The sequence below is a fragment of the Microchirus variegatus genome (genome assembly GCF_963457635.1).
Source record: "Microchirus variegatus genome assembly, chromosome: 7".
NCBI lineage: Eukaryota > Metazoa > Chordata > Actinopteri > Pleuronectiformes > Soleidae > Microchirus > Microchirus variegatus.
Genome location: NC_139808.1, coordinates 14422328 through 14448275, shown reverse-complemented (window position 1 = coordinate 14448275; position 25948 = coordinate 14422328). Strand labels below are relative to the sequence as shown.

Genomic DNA, 25948 nt, shown 5'->3' with positions numbered 1-25948 from the left:
ATAATAATAATAATAATAATAATAATAATAACTGAATAAATAACAAATAAAGGACTCACTCAGAGTTACATTTCAAAAATACACAATGCAATTTTACCAAAAATAGATGTAAAAAAAAAAAAATAGATTTTTGCTACGTCACTTGATTCGCTTACATGTTGAACAGCTGTCTCTGAAGGTAGCACTGTAGCCGAAAGTATAATGTTCTTTCTTTGCCATGGGTCAACTTTGACATAGGCACAAACCAGGAAATAAAACCCTAACGATTCAAAACAGTCAAGATGGTTCACGCCTCACCTTTTGAAACTACAACTTCGCTAAACATATAAAGTCCGCTAAAGTTGTTTAGGCGGGTCCGTTTACAATAACAAAAAAACGGCATGTTACTATGATAATTGACGGGTATTTTATTCATCTGAATGATTGAAAAACGGTCCCTCACCGTCAATTATTATATTATTATGCTTCAAATGGCTTATAGAAACAAACGCGGAAGTGAATACACAGGACCGCTCTTGCTCCATCGCGTTCCTCTGTACGCGTCCTTACGTCGTTATGTCACGTGCTCTTCGCTCGCCTGCCTTCACTCGCTCCGTGCAGAATTCACAATCTGAGACTATGGCACCGTGAGCAGACACATGGCGGCCCACAGCCGTGAACCGAACACACAACTCACCAAAAACCCGACGATGCAATAGACACAGCTGCCTTCATTCATTTCTTAGAAATCCCTCAAACTCCTGCTATATCCACGGCTGTCAGCCAGTGTCACGCGAGCACCGCAGCCTCCACCGGTTTATTTTCACTCAGCTGTTTCGCGCAATTAGAGTCAACTTTTTGAGTTTCCGTTCTTTCCGGAGTGAAGCTAAACATGGGTGTCCACGGCTTCCAAGAGTTCATTGAAAAGCACTGTCCCAGCGCTGTGGTACCGGTTGAGCTCCAGAAGCTGGCCCGGGGAAGTATGGTGGGAGGTGGCCGGCAGAGACCGCCTCAGAGCCCGCTGAGACTCCTGGTGGACGCCGAGAACTGCCTCCACCGGCTCTACGGAGGCTTCTACACCGACTGGGTGAGCGGGGGCCAGTGGAACCACATGCTGGGCTACCTGGCTGCCCTCTCCAAGGCCTGCTTCAACGGTAACATTGAACTGCTGGTGTGCTTCAATGGCGCCCTGGAGAAAGGCCGCCTTCACGAGTGGGTCAAGCGGCAGGTGAACGAGAGACAGACCGCGCAGCAGATCATAAGCCACGTCCAGAACAAGGGCACCCCTCCGCCTAAAGTCTGGTTCCTCCCTCCCGTGTGCATGGCTCACTGCATCCGACTGGCGCTGCTCAGGTTCCGCGTCGGGGTGAGTGAAAACTCGGCCTGGTGATGCCTGCTGGGCAGAGACTCCGTGGTTAGCCTGTTAGCCTGGCCACCATGTCACCAGTTCACAGTGGGCAGTGGGGTCAGGGGGTTCATGGGGAGTTTTGTGATCTTACCTCAGGTCATCAGTGTGTGTGTGTGTGTGTGAATAGTACTGTAATATGGTTCGATCATGTAATAAAGGCCTGATGTTTTATTGGCCTGTAGTCGAGGCTTTTGCAAATCTTTACAAATAAAATACCTATTTTTGCCTCTCTCCCATCAAATAAAATTCACCTAGAGCCAGAAAACCAATTTGACCCTTAAAATGAGGGTAATGTTCCAAATATATTTGTACTTAACAATAATTGTAACACAGTTTATTGCATGTTTTTTTAATACCCTATTATAATAAATTATAACATCTCTTATGGAGTGGGGGAAGCACCGTCACATATCTAGGAAATAAATCTGTAGAATTGTAACATATTTGAAGTTTATGTAGTTGATGTGTGTGGATCTAAAGATAAGACCACAAAAACATGAGTGAGTTAAGAAAATGAATCCTTATTCTGATTCTCTACATCCATGGTTCTCAGACTGTGGTACATGTACCAGCAGTGGTATGCGAACTTTCTCTGGTGGAGCTTGGGAGGAAAATCAGAAATGCTGTTCCACTGTATATAACAGGGTGTTATTGCAGTGCTGAGGCATTTTGACTGGTGTGTAGAAAATGAAACGGATGTTATAACCTGTGCAGAAACACTGACATGCCTGCAGAAAACCTGTTGCAACAATTATTATTTATGGGCAGTGATTCGTTTTTTTGTTACCTATTTGTCTGGAGTTTGCATAAAGGAGGTGCTTTGTTTTGGTGTTGATTTGAGTAGATACTGATCTTTTGAAGTGGCTGGAGGGTTGTACAGGTGCCAGATCCACACATGGATACGAGCTGATCCACATTAACTGCAGTTAGTCTTTCAATTTCACCTTAATTGTGTGTTTCTGCTATCGTTTGCATCCATTAGGTCACAGTGGGCCTTTCATTCAGTATATTAGTGACTCTAATGAGGTACATGCAGCGTTGTGTATGGATTTTAAATTTGATTTCAGGACATATTAAGTCACGCTGGTGCATCCATAGTCGAGCTGCATCTAACCATTGTTTTTCCTTTATCGCCTAATCTTATAATAATGTTTTTGATTGACTGATTTGTTGGTGAGACTGTAAAATGGCATATTCTTGACATCCAGGTGTCTTTTATCGTCCTCAAACTAAAGAACTTTTAATATAAATATTCTCCTGTCCGAATAATAGCAATTGCATATTCATATTCAGTCCTACTCTGGATACAGTTTTAGATACGTTGTCAAATTGTGTCTCCGTCTTTAAATGACCCAGTCAGCTGTGGAGAGCTGAAAGGAATAGCCCAATCCTCATTCATGACACTGCATGAGTTCATAGGTCAGTGGGGAGGCGGGCCAAGGAGTTGTCAACCATTGCTCATCGGGTTGCTGAAGGGCTTTCTGCTATTTCTTGCCAACGTTTTTGTATTGTAACTTTGTTGTGGTGACGTCAGAGAGGCATTGGTACTGTTGCCAAAACTCAACAAAAACGTTTCTCATGATTCCACCCAACAGTAGCAGCAGCATCTGGATGTTACGCCACATCACAACACTTTTATCCCGTCGGTCAACGCCCAGGAGTGTGTCTCGACCAAATCTCTTGAAAATCAGCCTGAATTAGTGTAGTCTGATCCTGGCACTACGCTTTAGATTTATTGTCGGACCTGAGACTGAGAAACCCATGTCACTGAGCAAAAAAAACGTCTAGATCAATGATAGCTGACAGAATAAAGAGCTATTTAACACTATTTTGCACTAAATCATTATCCTTCAGTAACAGTATTTTTACCAAAGGATTTCAATGACGGCAGCTTCATCACTCTTAAGAGCAGCTCCTTGAAACACGTTCTCACTTTGTAGTCCTGTTTCTGCCTTTAGTCAAGAACCTACTGTAGCTATCCATGCCTGCGCCATTTGGTTTTGATTTATTCTGAAGCCAAATTTCTCATTTTCTTCCCAGGTTATCCAGAGCATCGACGACCACCACCAGGAAGTTATAGCCTTATGCAGAGAGAATGGTTTCCATGGCCTCCTGGCCCAGGACTCTGACTATGCTCTGTGCAGTGTCCCTCACTACTTCAGTGCCCATGCCCTCAAACTGAGCCGCAACGGGAAAAGCCTCACCACCAGCCAATACCTGATGCATGAAGTGGCACGGCAACTTGATCTCAAACCGAGTCACTTCGCCATCCTCGCGTCACTTTTAGGTTTGTGTGATTCTGCTGCACGATAGATTAGTGATGACAGCTCAAATGAGATCAGTTAAACACAGCTGTGCTTCAATTATTTTTTTTAAATTTCTCTTTACAGGAAACCACATACTGCCTGATGAAGACTTGGCTGCCTTTCACTGGAGCTTACTTGGTCCAGAGCATCCATTAGCATCTTTGAAGGTCTGTGTGGTCCATTTCCCTTTAAGATCACTGGCCTGTTAATCCACTGTAGTGATTATAGTATAACAGGGAGTTTGAACCTTGTTAATAAATGACTGAAGGTGTGGAACAGTGGTTCAGTACATACTGTGCTTAAGTGTTGTTTTGAGAGCCGAGTGTCATTGTTTCTGTCGTGAGATGAGCACTTTAGGCTCCCGTCTTCAAGTCATTTCTCAATAAATCAACAGTCACTCACTCACACACAAGATGCTGCGGAGTTGGATGGCAGCAAATGCAGAATTTAGGCATTTCATGTGTCTAAAAGAAGGATATTTAGGCCTCTGCTTTGGTTGGTGTTTTTCAATCTCAGTCCTTATTCTCATTAGTTTTTAAAAATGTTTCATCTTCAGCAGAAACATCAGGTCACTGTGGTTTTCATCAAACTAGTAGAAGAGGCGAAAACTGCTTTTATTTGGTAGCAGAGCAGTATGTGTTTGAGTCAATACACCCATGCTTTTAAAATATTCTGGCAACAGTGGAGCTCAGTGGCACAGATAAATGGGTCACATTGAACTTCACACACACAAATATATATTTACAAGGGGCAAATTGGAAAACACAAATCTCTTGTGGGGCATATTATACCCTATTTCTCCAATCTTAACCTAGTTCCCTGGTGTCCTAATGAACATGTCTGTAACATGCTTTGGTCAAAATACCATAAGGATGAAGCACCACAGCCACCCTGCCAAAACAGCCCTGTTCAGAACGCTCTGTTTAGTAGTATCTCTTCAGGTCCACCTTAAAAAAAGTAAAACGAATCTTAAAGGACAGGAAATTACATCAGCCACAGAGGTTACTGGGAGCTATCAGCAGTTAGCATTTGGAAAAATTATCATTTGCAGGCTCGGACAGGCATATTGCATGTATCCACTGGACAGATAAATCCTCTGAGGCTGGAAGCATGTGTAGGACTCTGTGCTGCACTGTGGAGCCAAGAATAGAACTTTTTCACGGACTTTTTCGGTTTTCCGATACCGTTGCCCTTGCCTGCACTCTCACGTGTTTTACGGACAAAGCGGAGCTCTGCGAGGCAACAATTCCAGGAATTTAGCGCATTGTGACGTCCCAAGTGACTGCGGAGGTCAACATCGTGTGTTTTATCTCCTGTACTTAGACTGAGGAGGACCACAAAAACATGAGTGAGTTATCTTTTTTCACACTTTGCCGACTGATAGGACCTCCAGAGTCCCAAATATAAGGATTAAAATGATTAAAAGTGGATTTTGCCAAATATGTCCCCTTTAAGGCCTGATTAAATCCAAAATGGACTGGTTATTATAGCAGTTAATAACCCTTGTTTTGGGAATGACTGCGTCATTACTGTCATATTAAATCTCCTGATAAACTTTGCTCTCTGGCTATTAGTTATTCCCAGTATCTGTAGCTGTGATCCATTTAAGGTGGTGATTGGGGATCTTATAAACTGCTGGTTGGTTACGAGTAGAGTACATTTAAACTCTCCCAGTAAACGGTCCATGTTCTCAGAGTTCAGGATATGCTCTACTCAACTTCCCATGTCGTAATTACGGGTTCCACTTGAACACAGCAATAGACACGAGCCATTAAGGTCATGGCCGAAAGTAGTTGACAGTGTTTAGCTGAAATTGATCCTCCTGTTTTACTTCACATGGAAGGCATTCTGCCACTGGACTTGCAAGTAATTTGATTCCTACAAGAATGTTACATGTTTGTGTTCCTGTTGACTCGTGTACGAGCGATCACAGTCATGTTGGGTTTCGTCTCGCATTTAAAATGTCCAGCTTAAAACATCCCGGCTCATTCATGGATGCCAGTCACGACCAGTTATTAAACTCTGCTTCTGATTGACCAGAGATGTAAATGGCTGTGAGCTAAAACACCAGCATGATCCCTGTGTTTAGCAGTTTGGCTCCAGTTGGATGGGTAATGCGGCTTTATTGGACTGATGGCTCTGTGAATGGCTGCGTTAAACAGTTGCATGGCAGCAGTGTCAGTCTCAGAACACACTGTGCAAATGTTCAGCTGTTAGTTTGTAAATGACGAGCTGCAATTAAACACGAAGCCATCTGCTTCAAACGTTTCACATGTTGCACGCTAACGTAACATTTGCATAAGGTGTGCATGTGCACACACTGGTCTGCAAACACTCTCAGCATCGTGCCATCTGTTTAGTCTTCTCTTTGCTCTCGTCACTGCCTCTTTATGAGCTTTTTTAATTAAGGAAAAATATATTACTGTGTGAATTAGGACGGTCCATTTCTGAAAACGAGCATGCCATATTAAGACTGGAAATGTTTTGGTGGCTCCAGAGTCGCACTGTACCGAAACCAGTAGTGTGCTGTGCTGTCAGAGCAAAAAAGGAACAGCATTTTGTCTCCCAGTGATCCTATGTTCCATGTATGTATTCATGTTTAACTGACTGCCCACTAGTGGTGGCAGTGTGTTATCATTTTTGTACCTCTCCTGTCCAGTTGACGAAGTCAAACACAGCTTCGAGCTGCTGGTTGTGGAGTTCTAGTGCATTCACGATCAAACCTGGGCGCTGGGAAGTACAGAAACACCTGCCTGTTAACTCAAACCTGATTTGCTGACCTGTTGTGACGTTAACGTGTGACTGTTCCTCAGGTGCGTGCACATCAGCTCGTGCTTCCACCCTGCGATGTTGTTATCAAAGCTGCGGCCGACTATGTACGCAATATCCCAGACATCACTGACCTGGAGGCCATTGCCAACGACATCTTCAAGCATTCGCAGGTAGGGGAATGATTTAAAAATACTTTTATCCTCCAGAAATGTATACTGTTTGTGAGGTAAAACTGCTTATTTTTTTGTCTATGTTCATCAAATATTTCTTTATCAGTGTTATCTGCAATCCAGGCTTTTCGGCCCATATTTGTGCTGTGTCATGTTTTGAGAGGCTTTATTTATTTTGGCCCAGCATTTTTATTTTGTTAAAGTAGCTTAGTGAATACTGCAAAGCTAAAAAAAAAAAAAAGAAAAAAAGATGGGTTTGTCTAAAGAAATGTGTTTAGACAAACCCATCTGTCTAAACACATTTCCCATCTTGATTTTATTTTAAGGAGGAAGGGAAATTGCAATTATTGATAATCGCAATATTTGTAATTAAACAGAATTCCAATACAAATCAAATTGGCATCCAAGTATCGCGATACAGTCAAATCGCGATTAAAAACATACACACTAAGAAATCAAAGTACAAGACTGTACCTAAAAAGGTACAAATGCTTTGTCGCTCCAGTCCCTATGAGGGTACAAACACTGTACCTTTAAAGAAACATTTCTGCACCCCTAGTGACAAAAATGTACCTGTACACACTGAGAAAGGTACAGTGCTTGTACCCTGATAGGGTACAACTGGTGCGACAGCAAAAGGTACAGTCTCGTACTTTGATTTCTTAGTGTGTATAGTCCCAGCCTCAATGTGACAATTGTGGCTGTGTTTCTTCTACCAATGCTCTCTGGAAGCTGTTTTCTTTTGTCCCTCAAAGTATGCTAGGATGATACAACCCAAAAATATGTGAATGATGAAAAGAAAACGGCACAGACTTGTTGAAGCTGACTTTATTATTAATTATGGCTGTGAGCCCTTTTTGACTTGTTAAACAGAGAATTGTGTCCCAAATCCAGGGTAGAATATTCACTCAACACATATGTTAAAATGTTACACCTGCGTTTTGTTATATTGCTTTTGAATAAAGTGCAATTGTAGATTTGTCACACCATCCTATTTCAAAACATGTCCTTACCTATAATGACTGTAACACAGTTTTAATAAAACAAGGTTTTGTTACTAAACTTGTGAGCCAGAGGATAGTGAGCTGTCTTGTAAACTGTCTCCGAGTGGAATTGTTTTAAATTAAGATAAATAAATTCTGCTTCAAAAAACATTCAAATTCTTTGATCGTTGGTTAGAATTAGAAAGCACATTTTCTCCACGTTCATTCACACGTTTTGAGCGTTTTTAATTTCCAACTGCGCCACAATTTCACAGTACAACATAACCCTGTGCCTGTCACAGCAAACATAGACCTGGGCGGTACAAAGCACCGAGCAGCAGAATCTAATGAGAACAAACCTGTAAATAAGCTGTCAGAGGAAAATTATGCTGAGTGTAGAGTAGATTTGTTGTTTTAACAATGCTATAGTGACATACAATATAATTATTTCTCACAAAACGGCGTCTACATTAAAGTGTCAAGTATTGAGTGTGATCTAGCCTTACACTTGAACAATAACACGACAATGGCAATCTCTTAAACCTGAAGTTAAACCCTAAAAGAGCATTACATACTTGTGTTGTATGAGTTCAACTCAAATTCCCGTCCAAAATGTCACAGACAGAATTTCACAGACATAAAAACAACAAAGCTGGTGGTTTTTTCAGAAGACTGTACTTTAGTGTAGCCCAGGAGCCAAACCTCAGCTGGAGACTTCATAATAATGATAAATGCAACAATCGATCACATCATCTGTAATTGGAAATATTACAGCATTTTAAATGCTTCATGCAGTGCTGTCTTCTCATTTAATCATTTTAAATTAGCAACCATATATATTTCTTTAGTCGCTCTGTAAGAAGTGATCAGAAAAGTCACTTAAAAAAATAAGAATATGACCTGAAGACGCTGTTTAGTTGATGAATTATTCACATTTCCTCTTAACAACCATGTGACAAAAGCTGTAGCAGCCTTTTTGTTTGCTCTGTCAATAATTAACATTACATTACTCAAACAAACTCAAAGGAGGTGATAAAAGTTAAGACTATGACTAACTGGACCAAAAGTTTTTTCCCTGTGTTGACAATCATAATAAACCTGCTTGTGATCTTTTTCTTTCAGTCGTGCAATGACGACAAAATTATACGATTCAAGAAGGCAGTGGAATACTACTCGATGGCCAGCAAACCCCCTCACCGCCCTCCACAGTTAGGTGGGTGTCTGTCAGAGTGAATCTAAGGCCAAGCTCCACTCAGAGCGCCCTCTGCTGCACCATGCAGCAATTACTTTAGATGGTCTGATGCACTTTGAGGCTGTTTATTTTGAACTTGTAGCAAAATTTAAAGGTTTGTGTCTGAACATTCCCTTTGAAATTTGTATAAACAAACACCATTTTAAGGATAGACCGAATATCTGCGCCGATATTTAGTGTTTTGAAGCAAATCGCCATCTGCCTTTTTTTTTAATCCGACTGCTGATAAGAGATCAAATTATTTATTTAGTTATTTATTTATGTATTTCAAATTTCAGTTAACTTCATAAGAGATGACCCTGGGAACTCCCTACACTTTGTGTTTTTGTTTCAACTTAAAACAAAGATAAGTGAAAAAAAGCTTCAGGGAGCTATTTTGTTTAAGTTTGTATTTAACTTTATTTAAGACTGGGGAGCCTGGGAGCTTCCTGCACTTTTTGTTAACATTTTAAAACAAAGGCGTCTATTGTCTATGATTAAAAAAACAAACATTAACATGTTGCAAATCTGAAAAGCTGCTTGATAAACATATGCTTAAAGGTATTTAAACAAAGTTAATTGTTGGTGTTTGTATTTAGACTTTTACTGCGGCTCCAAATATTTTTATCGGCTCCAAATATTGGTTATCGGCCTCCTTGACTACAAATAATCGGTATCGGCCCTGAAAAAACATATCTGTCTATCTCTACACTACTTCTGCACATTAAACAACACACAAACTTGTTGACAACTAACAGTGAGACTTGATGAAATCTAGAAACGGTGTGTATTTAGGTATTTCGTGGGGAGAAGTGAGATTGAATCAAGTTGTCACGAGATGCATCCAGGAAGCATGTTAATGGTTGGGCTGATTATATTAAGTTCAGCCTCCCTTTAGTCTTGTGTGCTGAAGCTCTGCGTCTCTGTTTCACAGTTAAACCAAAACACACGGGAGTGTCTGCTGCTGTGCCATCAACAAAATCGCTCAACATTCCACAGACACTGATGCCTGTAAGACCAGGGGTAAGTGCTGTCAGGACCCCGAGTGCAACAGTGAAAGTACTGACGAGACACGACACCTTCATGTTTTCCTGTCTTGTCTTCAGGTCCAGCACTTGTACCCAGAGCCTCTGGCAGAGAGCAGCCAGACTCTGGACGCAGTGGACAAAGGGCTTCCAGAGCCAAACAGCTTCAGCAACATTCCTCATGAAGGGAAGCACACACCGCTGTATGAGAGGTCCTCTCCCATCAGCCCGGGCCAGACTGGGAGCCCCAACAACACAGAGGCTGCTTTCTTCAACACCTCCTCCTCCTCCTCTGAGAATGATGAGAGCTCAGGCTCAACTGCCAAGTGAGTTCAGCATAGACCAGCTCTCTCTCTCTCTCTGCGACTGTTTAATTTGCAGGACACTGTTTTCTCACTGTCTGACATCATCAGTCCTGTCTGGTGCCTTCTCCCACAGTCTGCTTTTTTTTTTTTTTCTTGTGAGGTGTTTCCATCATGGTACGGTACGGTTTGGAATGGTAAAGCCCTGGGGCAGGCTTGTGTTAAGACTGAGAATGGTACCTTTACTTGGTAGGCGGGATGTGGGCTGTGCCCGATGGTGTGGTGTAGTACCTTTGTGACAACAACAAACGACGTAATCGAACGCGACACATCAGACAACAGACAACCTGCTGTGGCTGTTTGTCTCACCAAGATGTCAAGCTTTATAAGAATAGACTGTTTTTTTGTTGCCATCTGGTACCCCGAAGTACGGGTACCAAAGAATGGAAAGGTTGTAGCTGGTTATTTTGGTACTATTCCTAATGAAAACGCAACAAAGTACCGTACTGTGCTAAACCGAACCTTTCCACATGATGGAAACACGGCTTTACTGTCAGGTAGTCGGAGCACATCACTTCCAGGAACATCTTTGATAATATCAGTATGTTCGTCATTTCACGAATATGTTCATTTCGCATATTCGTGAACTTAAATATAAGCACATTTATGTCACAATCCACCCTATGCCCATGAAATTAATAATAATTGGAATATTAATCATAATATTCCCAGTGTTTGTATTAATTGTGCATTCTAGTTATTTGCTCAATATTCTTTAATATAAAAATAAATTTAAATGTGTGTTTTATTTTATGACAAATCCCATGGCTTTGTCTAGATTTTACATTCTCTTTCTGCTGGTGGGAATCTGTAGGTAATGATTTGATTCAGTTAAAATGTGGAAGGCTAGGATTTGATGATAAAACATTTACAAGCTGTTTCTGATATATTCATGCATATATTCATAATTATTCAAGATAAAATTGCAGTTTTTTACTCCCTTTAAATACCCTCCGTTATCACATTATTGGCATGCTAATGAAAATACCAGTAAGCATTAACATATTCAAACGACCTAAAATGATATAATGATTCACTTCCCGGCTAAGTGATGGATCTTTTTCCCCAAATATTTTTTTTTAAGTTGCATACGAAGCATGCGCCCCATTCACGTAACGAACATGGGTTTAAGACAATTAATTGTTTTTATTTTGCATATTTTAGTCATGTGAGTGACCATAAGGGAGGATGGGAGAAAAATGGACTCGCTCCTCACTCTGAAGATAGAGACCAAACAAAGGTGAGCTGATCATGAGAACACCACACAGACCCTGAGCAGAATTCTCATTAGATAACCACATTGAAACTCACGTCTCGACTGTCAACAGACTGACCTCTGTGTGACCCCTGCTGTGAACCTGGGGATGCAGACTGTGGACATCCACAGCCTGAATGCACACATCCCCTCTCTGCTCTCCATGCCAATCAGGAACCACATGGACATAACCATCCCACCTCTCCCTGCCGTGGCCCCCGAGGTCCTGCGGGTGGCTGAGCACAGGCACAAGAAGGGCCTCATGTACCCGTACATCTACCACGTTCTCACCAAGGTCAGCTCGTCTGGGTGGTAGAGACTGATTCTGATGTTTGGTTGAAGCTGGTGTTTTCTAAAATTTTGAATCTGAAACAAAAGAAAATGTAAACATAAGAGACCACAGGAATTCACATGTTGGGTGTATGTCATGTGGTGCTTGTGTTACAAGCTGTCGACCAGTCAATTCTACAGATTTCCCTTTATTTTAGATATAAGTGTATTTATGTGTATATGTATATATGTATTATATAAAAACATGCATGCAATGAAGTTGTGACTCACGTCAAACATGAGAAAAGGAGAATATATGTTGCAGTCATGGCAGTGAAATAGTCAGAGACATTACAGTCTGCACAAATTTGGTGATTAAAAAGTGGGTCCTTTTTATTTTAGAAAGTTTAGAGAAAACTACTTTCAGCTTGCTGCCTCATTGGAAAGTCCTTTTAAGCGTAACCCAAACAGCTGATCTATCCCATCATATTACCGCAAATTTGGCATTGATGCGCATTGGAATACGTTGTGAAAATACAGTGCCAATGGAAAGGGCTCGTCTTACAGCAGCGAAAACCACTAAAATGTTCCAAATAGAGCTGACAGTTAGTTTTACGGGGCTACAACACATTTTCGCTGCCGTCACTGTTCACAGTAAATCAATGCATAAATCACTTTCTCATTCTCTTGTCCCCCCACTTTCCAAACAGACAGTATATTAATCCGAACACGGTCCACTGAGTGTGACACAGTGACTATGCATGAGCACTTCATCCACCGTTACCTTAAGAAACCTAAACCCTTCCTTTAAGGTAACAGTGTTGTCTTTGCAGGGAGAGATTAAACTGTCGGTCACCATCGAAGATGAAGCCAACAAAGACCTGCCTACAGCAGTGCAGCTGTTTCGGCCTGTCCGTCAATATGTTTACGGAGTTCTCTTCAGCCTGGCGGAATCCAGGAAAAAGGCTGAGAGACTCGCCATGAGGAACAACTGCCTTCCAGAATGTGAGTTCTGACCATGCGTTAGAGAGCATTTGACCTCATCTTATATTCAGTATGGGGATTAGGTACGTTGGACACTCTGAATTGACCATAGGTGTGAGAGTGAGGGTATGAATGGTTGTTTGTCTATATAATATATATAATAATATATAATATATGTGTAAGAAATGATCATGGTGGTGGTCTGAGGGGCCGTTTGGTGCACATTGGCAGTCACGCTTTCATCAGTCTGCTCCAGAGCAGCTGTGGCTACAGACGTAGCTTACCACAACCAGTGAGAATGTGTGTGTATAATGAATAATGGGTCATTTGTATGCTATATAGATGTAATGGATAATAATAATAATGGCGTCTGTCAATGTGGTCCTAAAACACTTAAACACTTATTAAAATCCTCTTTGTGTCCTGATAGCTATCATTAAATAAAGTTGTTTCAAAGATGTCGTGTTTAACCTTTAAATGTAAACTAATTCCTACAAACCAGTTTCAAATGAGTTCACGCAATGCTGAGGAAGCCTCTCAGCTCCACATGACCCTCTCGCTGCTTCTCCGTCTGTGGTGACATAGATTGATGCATTTTTCATACAACTGACAGACGCAAAGCCGAATCAGGACAGCTGCGCTAATAAAGCAAGATGGCAGCGGACTTTAGGTAAAGGCATTATCCCAGGTTCTCTGAAACATAAGAGATGTTGACACAGAATGGTTGGAATATGGACCTGAAGGGGGTGTTTTAGTGGTGTATTGGCAACAAAAAAAGCCAAAGGTGAAGCCTGGGGTAGCATAGGAGAATTATGTTCATTCATTCATTCATTCATTCATTCATTCATTCATTCATTCATTCATTCATTCATTCATTCATTCATTCATTCTTCTACCACTTTATCCTCCACATGAGGGTCGTGGGTGGCACTGGTGCCAATCCCAGCTGACATAAGGCGAAAGGCAGGGTACCCCCCTGAACAGGTCGCCAGTCCATCACAGGACCACATAGAGACAAACAACCATCCACCCTTATACTTGCAGTCAATTTAGAGAGTTGGTGAATTATGTGTGATAGAAAACTAGTGTCAAATCTCAAATCTCTTTTCTCCCCCACCTACTCAGATACACATGTCTTGGTCAAAGAGTGGGGTGCCTCCAAGGGCAAGTCTCCACACACTCCTGAGCTGGTGGAAGCTCTGCCCTTCAGAGAGTGGACCTGTCCTAATGTGAAGAAGCTGTGGTTGGGAAAGGCTGTGGAGGACAAGAACCGCAGGATGAGGGCGTTCCTGGCCTGCTTGCGCTCTGATACCCCAGCTATGCTAAACCCTGCCAACATCCCCACACCCCTCTTGGTGCTCTGTTGTGTGCTGAGGTGAGCAGACTTGAACCACCTGTGGTTCTACACACATGCGGAATGGAGATTTCACTGTGTAAGAGAAAAGAGAGCCCAGTGTGAAGTGCAGTGAAAGAGGAGATCAGTTCCTGGTCTGTGTAACACTGTTAACCCTCTGTGTTTTGCTTCAGGTTTATGTTACAATGGCCAGGAGTAAGAATTTTGCGTCGTTACGAACTTGACGCTTTCCTAGCTCAAGCACTTTCTCCTAAACTTTATGAGCCTGACCAGCTGCAGGAACTGAAGGTGATTTTGTTCATAAGAGGAGTGTTTGAGAAATACACACAAGTCATGAATGGCCAGATGTCTATCACTCACGTGCTTACTCGCGCAACCAGCTGCTCTGACAATGGCAGGCTGATGAGTGAATTAGCTGGCTTCTTCTGTTCGACTTCATGCTGTCTTTGTTTCTCTTGGTACTCCTCATATTTAGCAGACAAAGCAACAACATGCTTGTGTGGAACCCTGTTTTGTTACAAGCATGTTGCTGTGAAGCTAGAGCTTTGCAATCACAAAATTGCATTTGTAGAGCTTCTGAGATGTCCCTGTGTTGTGTGTGGATGGTTTATGAACTCCTTGGCTGTTATCATTTGGCCCGTGTTCCTGTAAACCATCCACACCGGCTTCAGTCTTGTCTGTGTGTAGCTCTGTCAGAACATGTAGATGTCTGCTGGCTTTTTTGTGTTTGTTGAATAGATTGTTTACTGCTGTATTTTTGGCAGCTGGGTGTGAATGGGCTGCTTATGCTTGCTCTGTGCTTTGCTTCGCACTTGATTACTCTGACTGCTGTGGGTGTAAGAGCAACATGCTCTTTTTTCATTTTAATTTGAACTTAATATACAAGTCTGGGTTTTTTTTCCTCTCCCACAGATAGACAACCTGGACCCTCGAGGAGTCCAGCTGGCTGCTCTGTTCATGAGCGGAGTGGATATGGCTCTGTTTGCCAACGACGCATGCGGGCAGCCCATTCCCTGGGAGCACTGCTGTCCGTGGATGTATTTTGACGGCAAACTGCTTCAGAGTAAACTCATCAGAGCCAACAGGGAGAAGGCTCTGCTCATTGACCTCTGTGATGGTCAGGTAGTTTGATCCACACCACCCACAAGTCAAAAACAAAAACATGCCTTAATTAAAACCACACTGATTCACACTAGCTTGTACAACATGTTATCCATAACAATATCTAAAAGCAGCAGAGATGGAAGAGTAAGCTTTTCCATCACAGCCACCTCCTGGCTGTGCTTTAAAATGTCGGAACATTACCACCTGTTCCTGCAGTCCTGCACCTGCCCTGACTCGACAAAAAAAACATTGCAATCTGCAAAAACAATAACAAAAACAATAATTTGTTCATGGAGGATACCACAAATGCGTAGCGCAATGGTTCTACTGTGACACTCTGATGTATTTTCCTGCTTAAATCTTCTCAATGGTCACCCATGGACTTAATTCTTCCTTTCCTGGACCCACTCTGCTCTATTGTCTGCCTGCTTACACCAGCAGCAACCTCAATACCACCAAATCCTGCAAGTTTTATGTCCCACCCCAATTCAGTCCTCTACATCCCATCTCCTCTTCCATGTCTTTTTCTATAGCTGTGTCTTCACCAAGCTGTGCCAGTAGAGTTCAGATAGCCTTGGTACGTTTGAAACCATAAACCCCTATGTGGTTTGCGTTTCCACCTGTGGGTGTGGCCATAGCTGCGTCCAAAACCGATTACACCCTTCAGCCTGGTACCCCAACAGAAGGGTGCCAATATGTGTGGATATTTTGTAATAACTGAAACTGAGCTGGAAAAGTAGTTTGAGCTAATGTACCACTCTGTTGAATAACACTGTGATATTGATTTGAAACAGTCAGGCTGACGGATAACTGCACTGACTTAACTGGGAAGAGGTTTTTTTTTTTTACTGATTTCAATCAATATTAGATAAGTTAATTACAATAAAGCCTCACCAAAGCATATAAGCACAACAAAATGCCTTAGTCTTTTGTTCAGATGGGGCAGAATAATGCGTGTTATGACTATAATTTTACTATGTATAGTATATATATGAGAACACAGATCAACTTACTCTGTAACCAGCCTCACAAGCAAACTGCTAAACTTAAGTGATGGCAGCATGAGGTGAGGGCTCCCCACAACTTCTCTATTCTGGTACTGCAGCCAAAGGATGTTTCATTATAGGTCAATCTGTCAACTTGTTTAGATTAACTGAAGAGAAAGGGTCCAAAAATGTCCCTCCTAAGTGTCTTGTTTTGTCCAAAAACCAAAGATACTCCGTTTACTGTCCGAGGAGCAAAAAAAATCCCATTCTTCACATTTCCATTAGGACGGGAAGCTGATTTGTAAAATAGTCAGTGATTAGTTTATCGATTAATAGTTGAATAACAGTTGAAGATCTGCTTTCAGCCACTCATAAAAATGATCCAATGCAATGTTCAAGCAGTGATTTAAAATCGTTACGTCGTAGCTGAGTTTGAAATGGAGATTTAAGCTAAGCATATAAAAGCATAACCACAGTGATGTCGTCACTGGTCTACATTCTCCTGTGTTTCATGTTTATGCCACATTTACATTCACTCAACATGGGAAAACCATAAAACTCTTCTTCAGATAATTGGATGGGAGGCAATCACCTTTTAGCAGGTTTACCTACAACTAAACTAAAAAAATGTCAATTGTAAGACTGCTGCAGCTGGTGGTGTTTGCAGGGGTCATCTCATTTATTTCCCCATCCATCTTCAGACTGAACTGGTTGCCAAGGTGGAGAGGATGCGTCAGAGCATCCTGGAAGGTCTCAGCTTCACTCGTCCGCCTCACCCTCCTCCGTTCCCCCCGCCAGCACCTGCAAACCTTCATGGGATGCATCTCTATGCCCCCAGCGCTCCCTTCTACCCCCCACCACCTATGATGTCTCCTCAGGGCAAAGGTAGGGGGTTACCTGGTGAGTACAACCACAAAAGGTCACGTCAGACGTCAGTCATTCCTTCTAGATTTTAATTTTAGGTTCCTAATATTCCACTTTGTAACCAAATCCTCTTAAAAATCACTGATTTTGAACGTGTATGGAGTTCAGCTGAACCCTGGTCAGAGATGAATGCAAAGACTTAACCGTTTGTTCTTCTCTTCTAATGAGGACTGGAAGGAATGTCATCTCAGGGTGGGAAGCTGGAGATCGCTGGCACTGTGGTGGGTCAGTGGGCAGGAAGTCGCCGGAGCAGAGGAAGAGGAGGCTTCCCTATCCAGGTGGTGTCTGTGGGTGGAGGAAACGGAGGGTAAGAAAGGAAAGAACACGAGACGCCTTGTGTGTGTATTATTACCTGTATCTATTATTCATATGTCGTTCATGTCTGTTGTCTCCAGTCGTGTGCGAGGAGTGATTTCCACTCCTGTCATAAGGACATTTGGTCGAGGAGGCAGATTCTACACTCGGGCCTTCCATGGTCAGGGAGCATACCTGGTACGTCACTGATGAAGTATTCTTCCTACTTTAGTGAGTGTTAATGTCCACGCACTGTCTGTTCCACATTCTAACACTACAGAATCAGAAAAAAAAACATTTTCCACACTTGGATTCAGTTCAGTCTGAAGAAGAATATCCTGCAAAAAGGTTCCACACTATAACGGATGGAATGCATGAAGCTATTTACTGTGAGAGCAACCCATACTCAAAGTTGGTTGTTCATCCACATGTTAGTAAGATCCATTTTTGGGTCTCTGAGCTGAGTGCAGACAGATACACGTTTCTTTTGTGACAGATGCCTCAAGGCAATTTCTGAAACTCTTTGCCGCACATTTTTGTCACATTTTAATGCTTGTATTGTCCAACTCTCTTCTAAAAGACAGTAGTGTAGTGACTCACCTTTTTTGTTAAGGTTCATTTGCATTGTAGGGGAGTACAAGTACAGGTTGGGACCTTTATGCAGAGTAGTTTAGTGGAACAGCTTATTGGAGCGCCCGATCACTCTTTCTCTGAACTATGTGATTTGTCAAAGCCTCCTGTGATGCTGCAGATTTAGTTGAGTGACTTCAACGGAGTCTAACCGCTATGGTTGTGCATCCACTTCACAATTTCATGGAACTATTCTGTGTCAGAGCCCAGGGATGGGAAACTCTGGAGTATGTACAGAGCACTTAGGCCTATTTGGGTCCAGTTGAACATTGTTCATGTAATACTAATGTGATCTGACATGTCTTTAAAGGGGCACATATTATGCAAAATCAACTTTTTAATGATTTAAATCCTTATATTTGGGACTCTGGAGGTCCTATCAGTCGGCAAAGTGTGAAAAAAGATGACTCACTCGTGTTTTTGTGGTCCTCCTCAGTCTAAGTACAGGAGATGAAACACACAATGTTGACTTCCGTGCTCACTGGGACGTCACAATGCGCTAAATTCCTGGAATTGTTGTCTCGCGGAGCTCCGCTTTGTCCATAAAACACGCGCGAGTGCTGGCGAGGGCAACACTAACCGAAAACCGTACGTCCGCAAAAAGTTCTATTCTTGGCTCCACAGTGCAGCACAGAGTTCTACACAAACTTCCAGCCTCAGAGGATTTATCTGTCCAGTGGATACGTGTTATATATGACGGCAATGTGCCTGCGAGAGCCTACAAATGATCACTTTTCCAAATGCTAGCTCCCAGTAGCCTCTGTGGCTGATCATTTCCTGTCCCTTAAGTTTCGTTTTACTTTTTTTTTTAAGGTGGACCTAAAGAGATACTACTAAAGAGAGCGTTCTGAACAGGGCTGTTTTGGCAGGGTGATTGAACTGCTGTGGTGCTTCATCCTTATGGTATTTTGACCAAAGCATGTCACAGACATGTTCATTAGGACACCAGGGAACTAGTTTAACTTGGAGAAATAGGGTATAATATGACCCCTTTAAATTCAAGCTGGGTAGTAACTTGGTCTTGACTAGTTAAGTCGGTGACTATTTGCGTGTACAATGAGGAAGTGAGATTCGAACACAAGTGGTCACAGGAGACACGTTCACATTTAAATGCCAGGTGTGAACAGACATACTTCGTGCTTGACACAAACACACATATACTGACCTGTGCACCCATTAGAGCAGACTGAAACAACCACCTCTGTTGACCCTTTCTTCAATTACAGTGCAACAACACAGAGAACTAAAGAGCCTTTAGAAGAGGGTTTAAACTCTTTAAATCCTCTTCAACTGTTCATTAAATCGAAAGCATTTCCGTGTATTCCATGAACCCCACATCTTACACGATCCTCAGTCACTGCTGTCTGTTTTAACATTCCTTTTCATTTGTCTATATACCAGAGTAAACCTGCTCATAAGACCCCTCATACGTCCAAACACGATGAGGCGAGGGAGAAAAAGTGTCCCGATCCAGAGAAGAAAGTGTCCTCCTCCTGCTCCCCACCTTGTGACAGCTCGGCGACAGAGAACGGTGTAGACAAGGAGCTGGACAAGCTGAACTGCGATAAAGAGGAGTGCAGGGCTCTCATCCGACCTGAAAGTGCCTTTAGCAGTGACTCCAAGATGTGCAATACTAATGCTCACTTAAATGCACTAAATGTAGACGGTGGCTGCCATAGAGATGAAGGTTTGGAGGCCGCCGTCATAAAAAGAGAAGTGTAAGCCTATTTTTCTAGAGAGGGTGTAGGATGAAAGATGGAGCAGTGTTTGGGGAAATTTGGAAAAGCCTACAGTCAACGTGTTGTTTTTTTCCTCTCAAATAACGTAAATGAAAGTAAATGCACTACATGATACAGTACTAGGACGAAGGGGGCCGCTCAGATGAAGCATAATTTCCGCTTGGGAAAAATCATAATTTTAATAATTTTCAAGTGTGCTCGCATCATGAGCATGTGTTTCTGGTCACAAACTTTCTCAAATGAAACAAGTTTATTTTTTATTATTTTCTGCACACACATCAAGCTTAGAGATCGTCTTTTTTTTTTATTATTCACTCCATATTAAACTCTATTTATTATTTCAGTTACTTAGTAAGGATAGAAGCACAATCCTAACACCTTGAATAGAAACTAGTCCACACATTTTCAGATGCTATATGTGAACGGCCCTGGTTTCTACATGTTACTGAAATGAATGAAATGTCTCCTTTTCATTAGGATATAAGAGCTTTAAAAAGCATTGGTTCTTCTTTTTTTCTTTCTTAATATTTTACTTGTTGTAGGTTAATACTCGTCCAGTACTTGGCTCAGAGTACTGGCCACAGTACAGTTATCAGTTTTGTGTCGTCATTACAAACCTGAACGTGTAAATTAAATGGCAAAAATGCAACATGTCCACCTTTTGATTTCACTACTTTGGGTTCGGTTCATGCTCAAAACAGCAGTTGCTGTCACTCTTAAAGAACACTTTAACACTTTAAGACACTTAAAGAAATGAGACAAGAGAGATCTTTAGCATCACTGCGTCAACAAACAAAAAAACCTTATGCATGGTTCACAGTTAAAAGGTGTGTAGATGTTATGCATGTTGTCCTTTTCCCTCCATCATTACAGGGACTCTGCCCATTTGCAAATCAAAGAAATGGCTAATATCAGTGATATTAACGGTTCGTTAACAGATTTGATTTTTTTTCCTGTTGCATTTAATTAAAAAAAAATACAAAAACGATGTTATCTAGCTTATTTTAAATAGTGTATTCAAACTGTATTGTTCTCTGTTGCTGTTTTCTGCATTAGTCAAATATCTAAAGGGAAAAAAAACACACATAATTAAAAGCTTTGATCAAAATTGGTCCTTTTGTAGCTCAAAGCGACATGGTCGATCCTGTGAGTAAGACTTTAGCCATCAGTTATTTACTTAAGTAATTTTCTTCTCACTACTCGTGCACCACAATCATCGTTTAACAAGTCCATCTTTCATTAGTGATCAGAGAAACTGTGTACTGTTCCCCCCCGTCCCTTCCCTGCAAGAACTAAATAGGTTACCTTCTATGTAAACTGATCACTTTCTTCCTTACTCATAGACCGTAACCGAATGAACTGCTGTGGGGTTTGACTGAATGTTGATGGAATGTGGATTGATGTACTTGAAGGCACCTTAGCTACAATGCTTAATAAAACTATATTCTTTTAGTAGAAGCTGTTGTTTGTTGTTATTTTGAACTGTTAAAACTTAATGGCTAAAGTGCATTCGATTTGCTTAGTACATTCTGTGATATCTTCATTTTTTTCCTTCTCTTTATTTTTCAGAAAGCTGTGGAGAATGCAACCATTCATTCATCTCATTGATGACATGTTCTGAACTGCAAACATGTACAAATAATTATGTATGACATTAATGATAATGTGAGTCATATAAGTGAGCAAGACACCATTAATCAGCAGCTCCATCTCCATGACGACTGATTATAGTTGACACAACTGTATTCCACTCTTAGTTCACATTGTGTGGTGATATTAGTCATACAGGATCTATGATCAAACTAGAAACCATACAATAACGGTTTGACTTTGAATCTGATGATAATGGAATTTACCTACTTATAAATCATCACCATAATAATACGCTATTAATTTAAATTTTAAATTAAACCTGAAAGTAGAAAACGACAAATTAATAAGTATTACAAACTGTAGTGCTTACTTGAGACTAAAACATGTCTGTGGTTATTTATTTATGTATTTATTTATTTACCAAATCAACACCAAACTATTACATTTCATCAATTCACTACATGAAAAATGTTGATGAGTGTGAACCAAACCTCAAAAACTTCATGTTCTCAAATGTCTTGTTTTAATGGATTCTTTATATGGATCAAACAGAAAAAAAACAGAACAAATTCACAGTAAAGAAGCTGAAATATCAGAAAGCTTATTTTAATTATATAAAAAAAAATTATAATAATTAATAATAGATTATGAAAGTAGTTGACGATTTATTTGGTAGTCGATTCATAATCGATTCTTGACACTGCTATATTTGAGTGGATAACGACAATCCTATTAATGCCATTTCTCAAAAAAATACATTATTTGTAATATATTTTATCCACTAACGCTTTGTCCATTAATTGGGTAATTGATGTACAGTCCGTGTATATGTCGACAAAACTATATTTTTAATAGTAAAATGTTACATCTAAGTCATCACGAGACGGTGAAACGCATGAAATAAAAATAAATATATACTATCAAAATAAATATTTAGTTAAAAGTTAATTGTATTATTTTACACTGATGATTCATTTTACACTGCGCCCCAAACGTGTTCTTAATTGGGATTTAAATTAACAATGACGTCATGCTTGTTTATATTTAAATGCTTTTTTTTATTCGGTGTGTTACATTCAAATGTGCTGTAAGGGGGGGGAAATATTTAAAAAGGTCGTAAAAGCTGCGGCGTTGATTGATCTGCGGACGTTCATTCGTGTGATTTGAGCTGCGCCGATTAAACCTGGTCCCTGACGTAACTTTCACATTCGTCCGTTTATTAATTTATTAAATTATAAAATTTATTTATGTAATAAGTTTCGTGTTTGTTTGTTTGTGTGTTTTCACACGGACGCCTTGTGTTACGACATGACCGCGGCGGCGGCGGCGGCGCGCGCTCAGTCACCAGGGGGCATTCACATACATGCATACGTCTCACATCAATAATAATAATAATGCATTTCAGGAAAGCTCGCCGCGAAAAGGCTCGATCTTTGCTTCCTCAGATCCCCGTGAACGCAAACGCGACCGTGGCGTGATGGAGATGTGCGTGTAGGTTCATGTGTCCGGCGGGACTGCCCCTGGCTTTTTTTTCCTGGGGAAGATCATACTGGATCATATTGTTTGCAGGACGTTGTTCCTCCTGCAGCCCCCCAAGTCTATCCCGACGTAGTTGTGAATTGAACATGGCGACTGTACCAGTGTATTGCATCTGCAGATTACCTTACGACGTGAACCAGTTTATGATCGAGTGCGATGCTTGCAAGGACTGGTTCCACGGCAGGTAAGAGGCGACGCCGCTTTTTTGCCGCCGAGTGTGTTGTGTGTTGTGTGAGGCGGTTTGCATTTCGCAGGAAAACAAGACAAAAAAATGGCGAGGAGTCGCTGCGTTTGACAGCTTTGTGGCTCCGCGTCGCCCCGTCTACATCTGAAGAGAGAGGCCGCTTGCTGAAGAAGAAGAAGGCGGAGTTAAATAAAGCCGAGCAGGGTTGTGGCATTTTTTCGCTAATAACATAATACAGAATCCACTTATAAAACAATACAGTGCAACATGGAGTGATTACAGTGTGGGCTCCGTCCATTGCGTTCACGCTGTCGCGTTTAACGTCCCCGTTTAGCCCCGGACTGCCCCGGCCGTAATGAGCGGACGACAGCGGGGGAAGCCTCGGCTTCACTCGCCGCCCGTCCGTTTCGCTGCCCCCAGCTTCTCTAACTGCTTTTCGGGGCCCACATTACGCTCATATTATCCGCCAATGTTGCCATATTGTAGCCGCTCCCCGGGCTTTTAAGCGGCTCGGCTGTTGGAGCGTGGCGGAAAATCACCACCCGAGTCCGGGCAGCTCAGCCCCGCTCTGCCCCGCTCAGCCTTCCTGCCAGGCGGCAGCTATGGCTGACAATAGCCCGGACAGGATTTTGCTTCAGCGATGTGGGGGGAAAAGTGACATTCAGCGAGCTGCTATATCGTGACTCTGGGCTGTGGGTGATTGCTGCTTATGCTCGACTGTGATTGAAAAAGGAGATGGGTCGCATATCATAACGCAGAGGGCTCATCACTTTCTCCGCCGCCGCGGACATAAGCGGCAGCGATCTCCGCCAAATCCCTGTTGTGATCGTGTTATATTTCCCTCCCGCCGCTTTTACGTGTCGTTACACCAGTGTGCTTCTACACTTGTCTTTTCTGTTGGCACGTTGCAGACAGTTCGGCTGCTCTCCGGGTGTCTTTTAGGGGAGAGGACCGTTTGCTAATCGTGTTTCGTTGGGTGAACAAGCCTTTCAGAGCCTTGGACAGTATTTACGCGCCTGAACGTTAACCCTTTAATGCTCCACTGGCTCTCTCTCTCTCTCCCTCTCTCTCTCTGCCTGTATGTAGCTTTATCACTGTATGTAGTGGAGAATTAAATCGTGGAAAATGACCCAGTGACCTCAACTCTGTTATAATTCCGAGTGAAGCAAGCATTAGTGTTATTGAAAAACTTGTGCATGTATTTATTTATTTCAGTGAAGCCTTGTGTACTTGTGTGTATTTGTCCCTAACGGATTACAACTGCTCATTGCTGTTTGCTGCATGTTCTGCGGCCTGAGATCTGCAAAAGCACACATTTCGTGATCTTAGAGTCAATAAGTGTGCTCCGATAATGATGTTGTTCTCAGTTGTTCTCTATAGACGCGTAATCCTTAACCCTTTACATTGCACTCATTGAAATACTTAAAAAACGAGACCTTTTTCCTTGAATGAAAATACCATGTACCATGGTTCCTTTCCCATATACACATAAGAATATAGAGGAAAACCGAGCCGTATGACCGTGCTTTTTGCCTTCTGGGACTGCACTTGAAGTTTTGAGCATCGCAGGCCTCCAATGATTGGCCAAGTTTCATGGTAACGCAGTTTTGGGTGTCTCCGTTTTCCAAATACAGTTCTTTGCCTGGTAAAGGGTTAAAAAGAGGGGGCAGAAAGTGCAACTTCACAATGCTGGGCCTGCTACTGTACTGTATTTATTGCAATAGTATGGTATTAATAAAGCTCTGTGTAGCATGTGAAATCCACCAATCAGTCGTGAGAAAGATGGACTGGTGTGTACACTATGATATTTTTTGGGGCTTGTTTTTGAGTCACCGCACCATTGAAAAGTTGCAAAAGGTGCATCATGACTCCACATGGTTTGAGTATCAGTCACGTCTTTTTCTGTAACTATAGTACCTCCTCAGCGTGGGCGGGGTCACCATAGCACCGCTGCACAAAACTGCCATGACGTTGTTTTTTATGCGCGACACAAACACATGAATTAGTGACTTACTCTATCATCAGAATCAGATCATTAAAAAAGATTAGTTCAGCACTTCCTGCATGACCGGAGCACAGACGATGCTGGCACGGCCACTGAACTAAAGTACGGTGGAACGGGTTGTGATCTGTGATCTCACAAACAGCTTTCAGCAGTGCTGTCGCTAAAATATCCAATCCTCTGTTAAATATTGAGATTTTAGACATTTCCTTGCTAAATCAAAGTGCAGGATTTTTTTTCCCCAGGAAGTATTTTTAACTGATCTAAAGTTCGGCATTGTGCTGTTTGATTCCCGTGTCGGACGTCACACTCCTGAGTCTTCCAGTGACGACACTCTCTGACAGTCTGTAGTGTTGACGTCACATTTAGTATCAGTTCAGCTGGCTTGGAACCTCGCCAGATCAGGTACTAAATAAATACCACGTACCAGATACTATCCTTAATGGAAAAGCAAAATAAAAGGAGTAGAATAGAGCCGTGCAGTGGAGTGCAGAGTCGTGCTAGAACTGTATAGTGGAAAAGCGCCAGGTGATGCTGCAGGGAAAGTCTCGCTGTGGTAACAGCATGGTTACCTCGATGACATTTCTTGTTATCACGACCGATACAAATCAGAGAAATGTTTGCAGGACTTAGCCGCTGTTTATTGTGCTTTTAAACAAATCTTTATTTACATATGCTTTGGCTCCAGCGTGCGTTTACAAACCTAAGGAACCCTTCATTGTCCGCTGAATGGCTATTGTTGTGATCTCTTGAACTCTTGAGTTTAATATGAGAAGGTGGATTTGTATTACCCTACATGTACGCCACTGCAATGTGGCAGTGTCTGCATATTGGTTTTTGTCTTGTTTGTCTGT

The 25948-nt window shown here is 41.8% G+C and overlaps 2 protein-coding genes across 3 annotated transcripts in view; both read left to right on the top strand.

The window, feature by feature from the left end:
• The first annotated feature begins 643 nt into the window (after positions 1–643).
• LOC310930026 (constitutive coactivator of PPAR-gamma-like protein 1 homolog) lies at positions 644–21068 on the top strand. Its single transcript, XM_083892916.1, has 17 exons — positions 644–1345; positions 3428–3674; positions 3778–3860; positions 6507–6635; positions 8741–8831; positions 9784–9872; positions 9956–10200; positions 11401–11476; positions 11565–11786; positions 12595–12766; positions 13871–14120; positions 14273–14387; positions 15012–15221; positions 16891–17089; positions 17282–17420; positions 17509–17605; positions 19439–21068. Exons 1-17 carry the CDS (start codon positions 872–874, stop codon positions 19757–19759), a joined length of 3159 nt encoding a protein of 1052 aa, XP_083749042.1. The 5' UTR covers positions 644–871; the 3' UTR covers positions 19760–21068.
• A 1919-nt stretch (positions 21069–22987) lies between these two features.
• Positions 22988–25948, top strand: part of phf2 (PHD finger protein 2) — a 35223-nt gene continuing 32262 nt past the window's right edge. For both annotated transcript variants that reach the window (XM_083892872.1, XM_083892871.1), the window contains exon 1: positions 22988–23092. In XM_083892872.1, the coding sequence (XP_083748998.1) occupies positions 22995–23092 (98 nt within the window). In that variant the 5' untranslated portion in view covers positions 22988–22994. The remainder of the gene's footprint in view (positions 23093–25948) is intronic.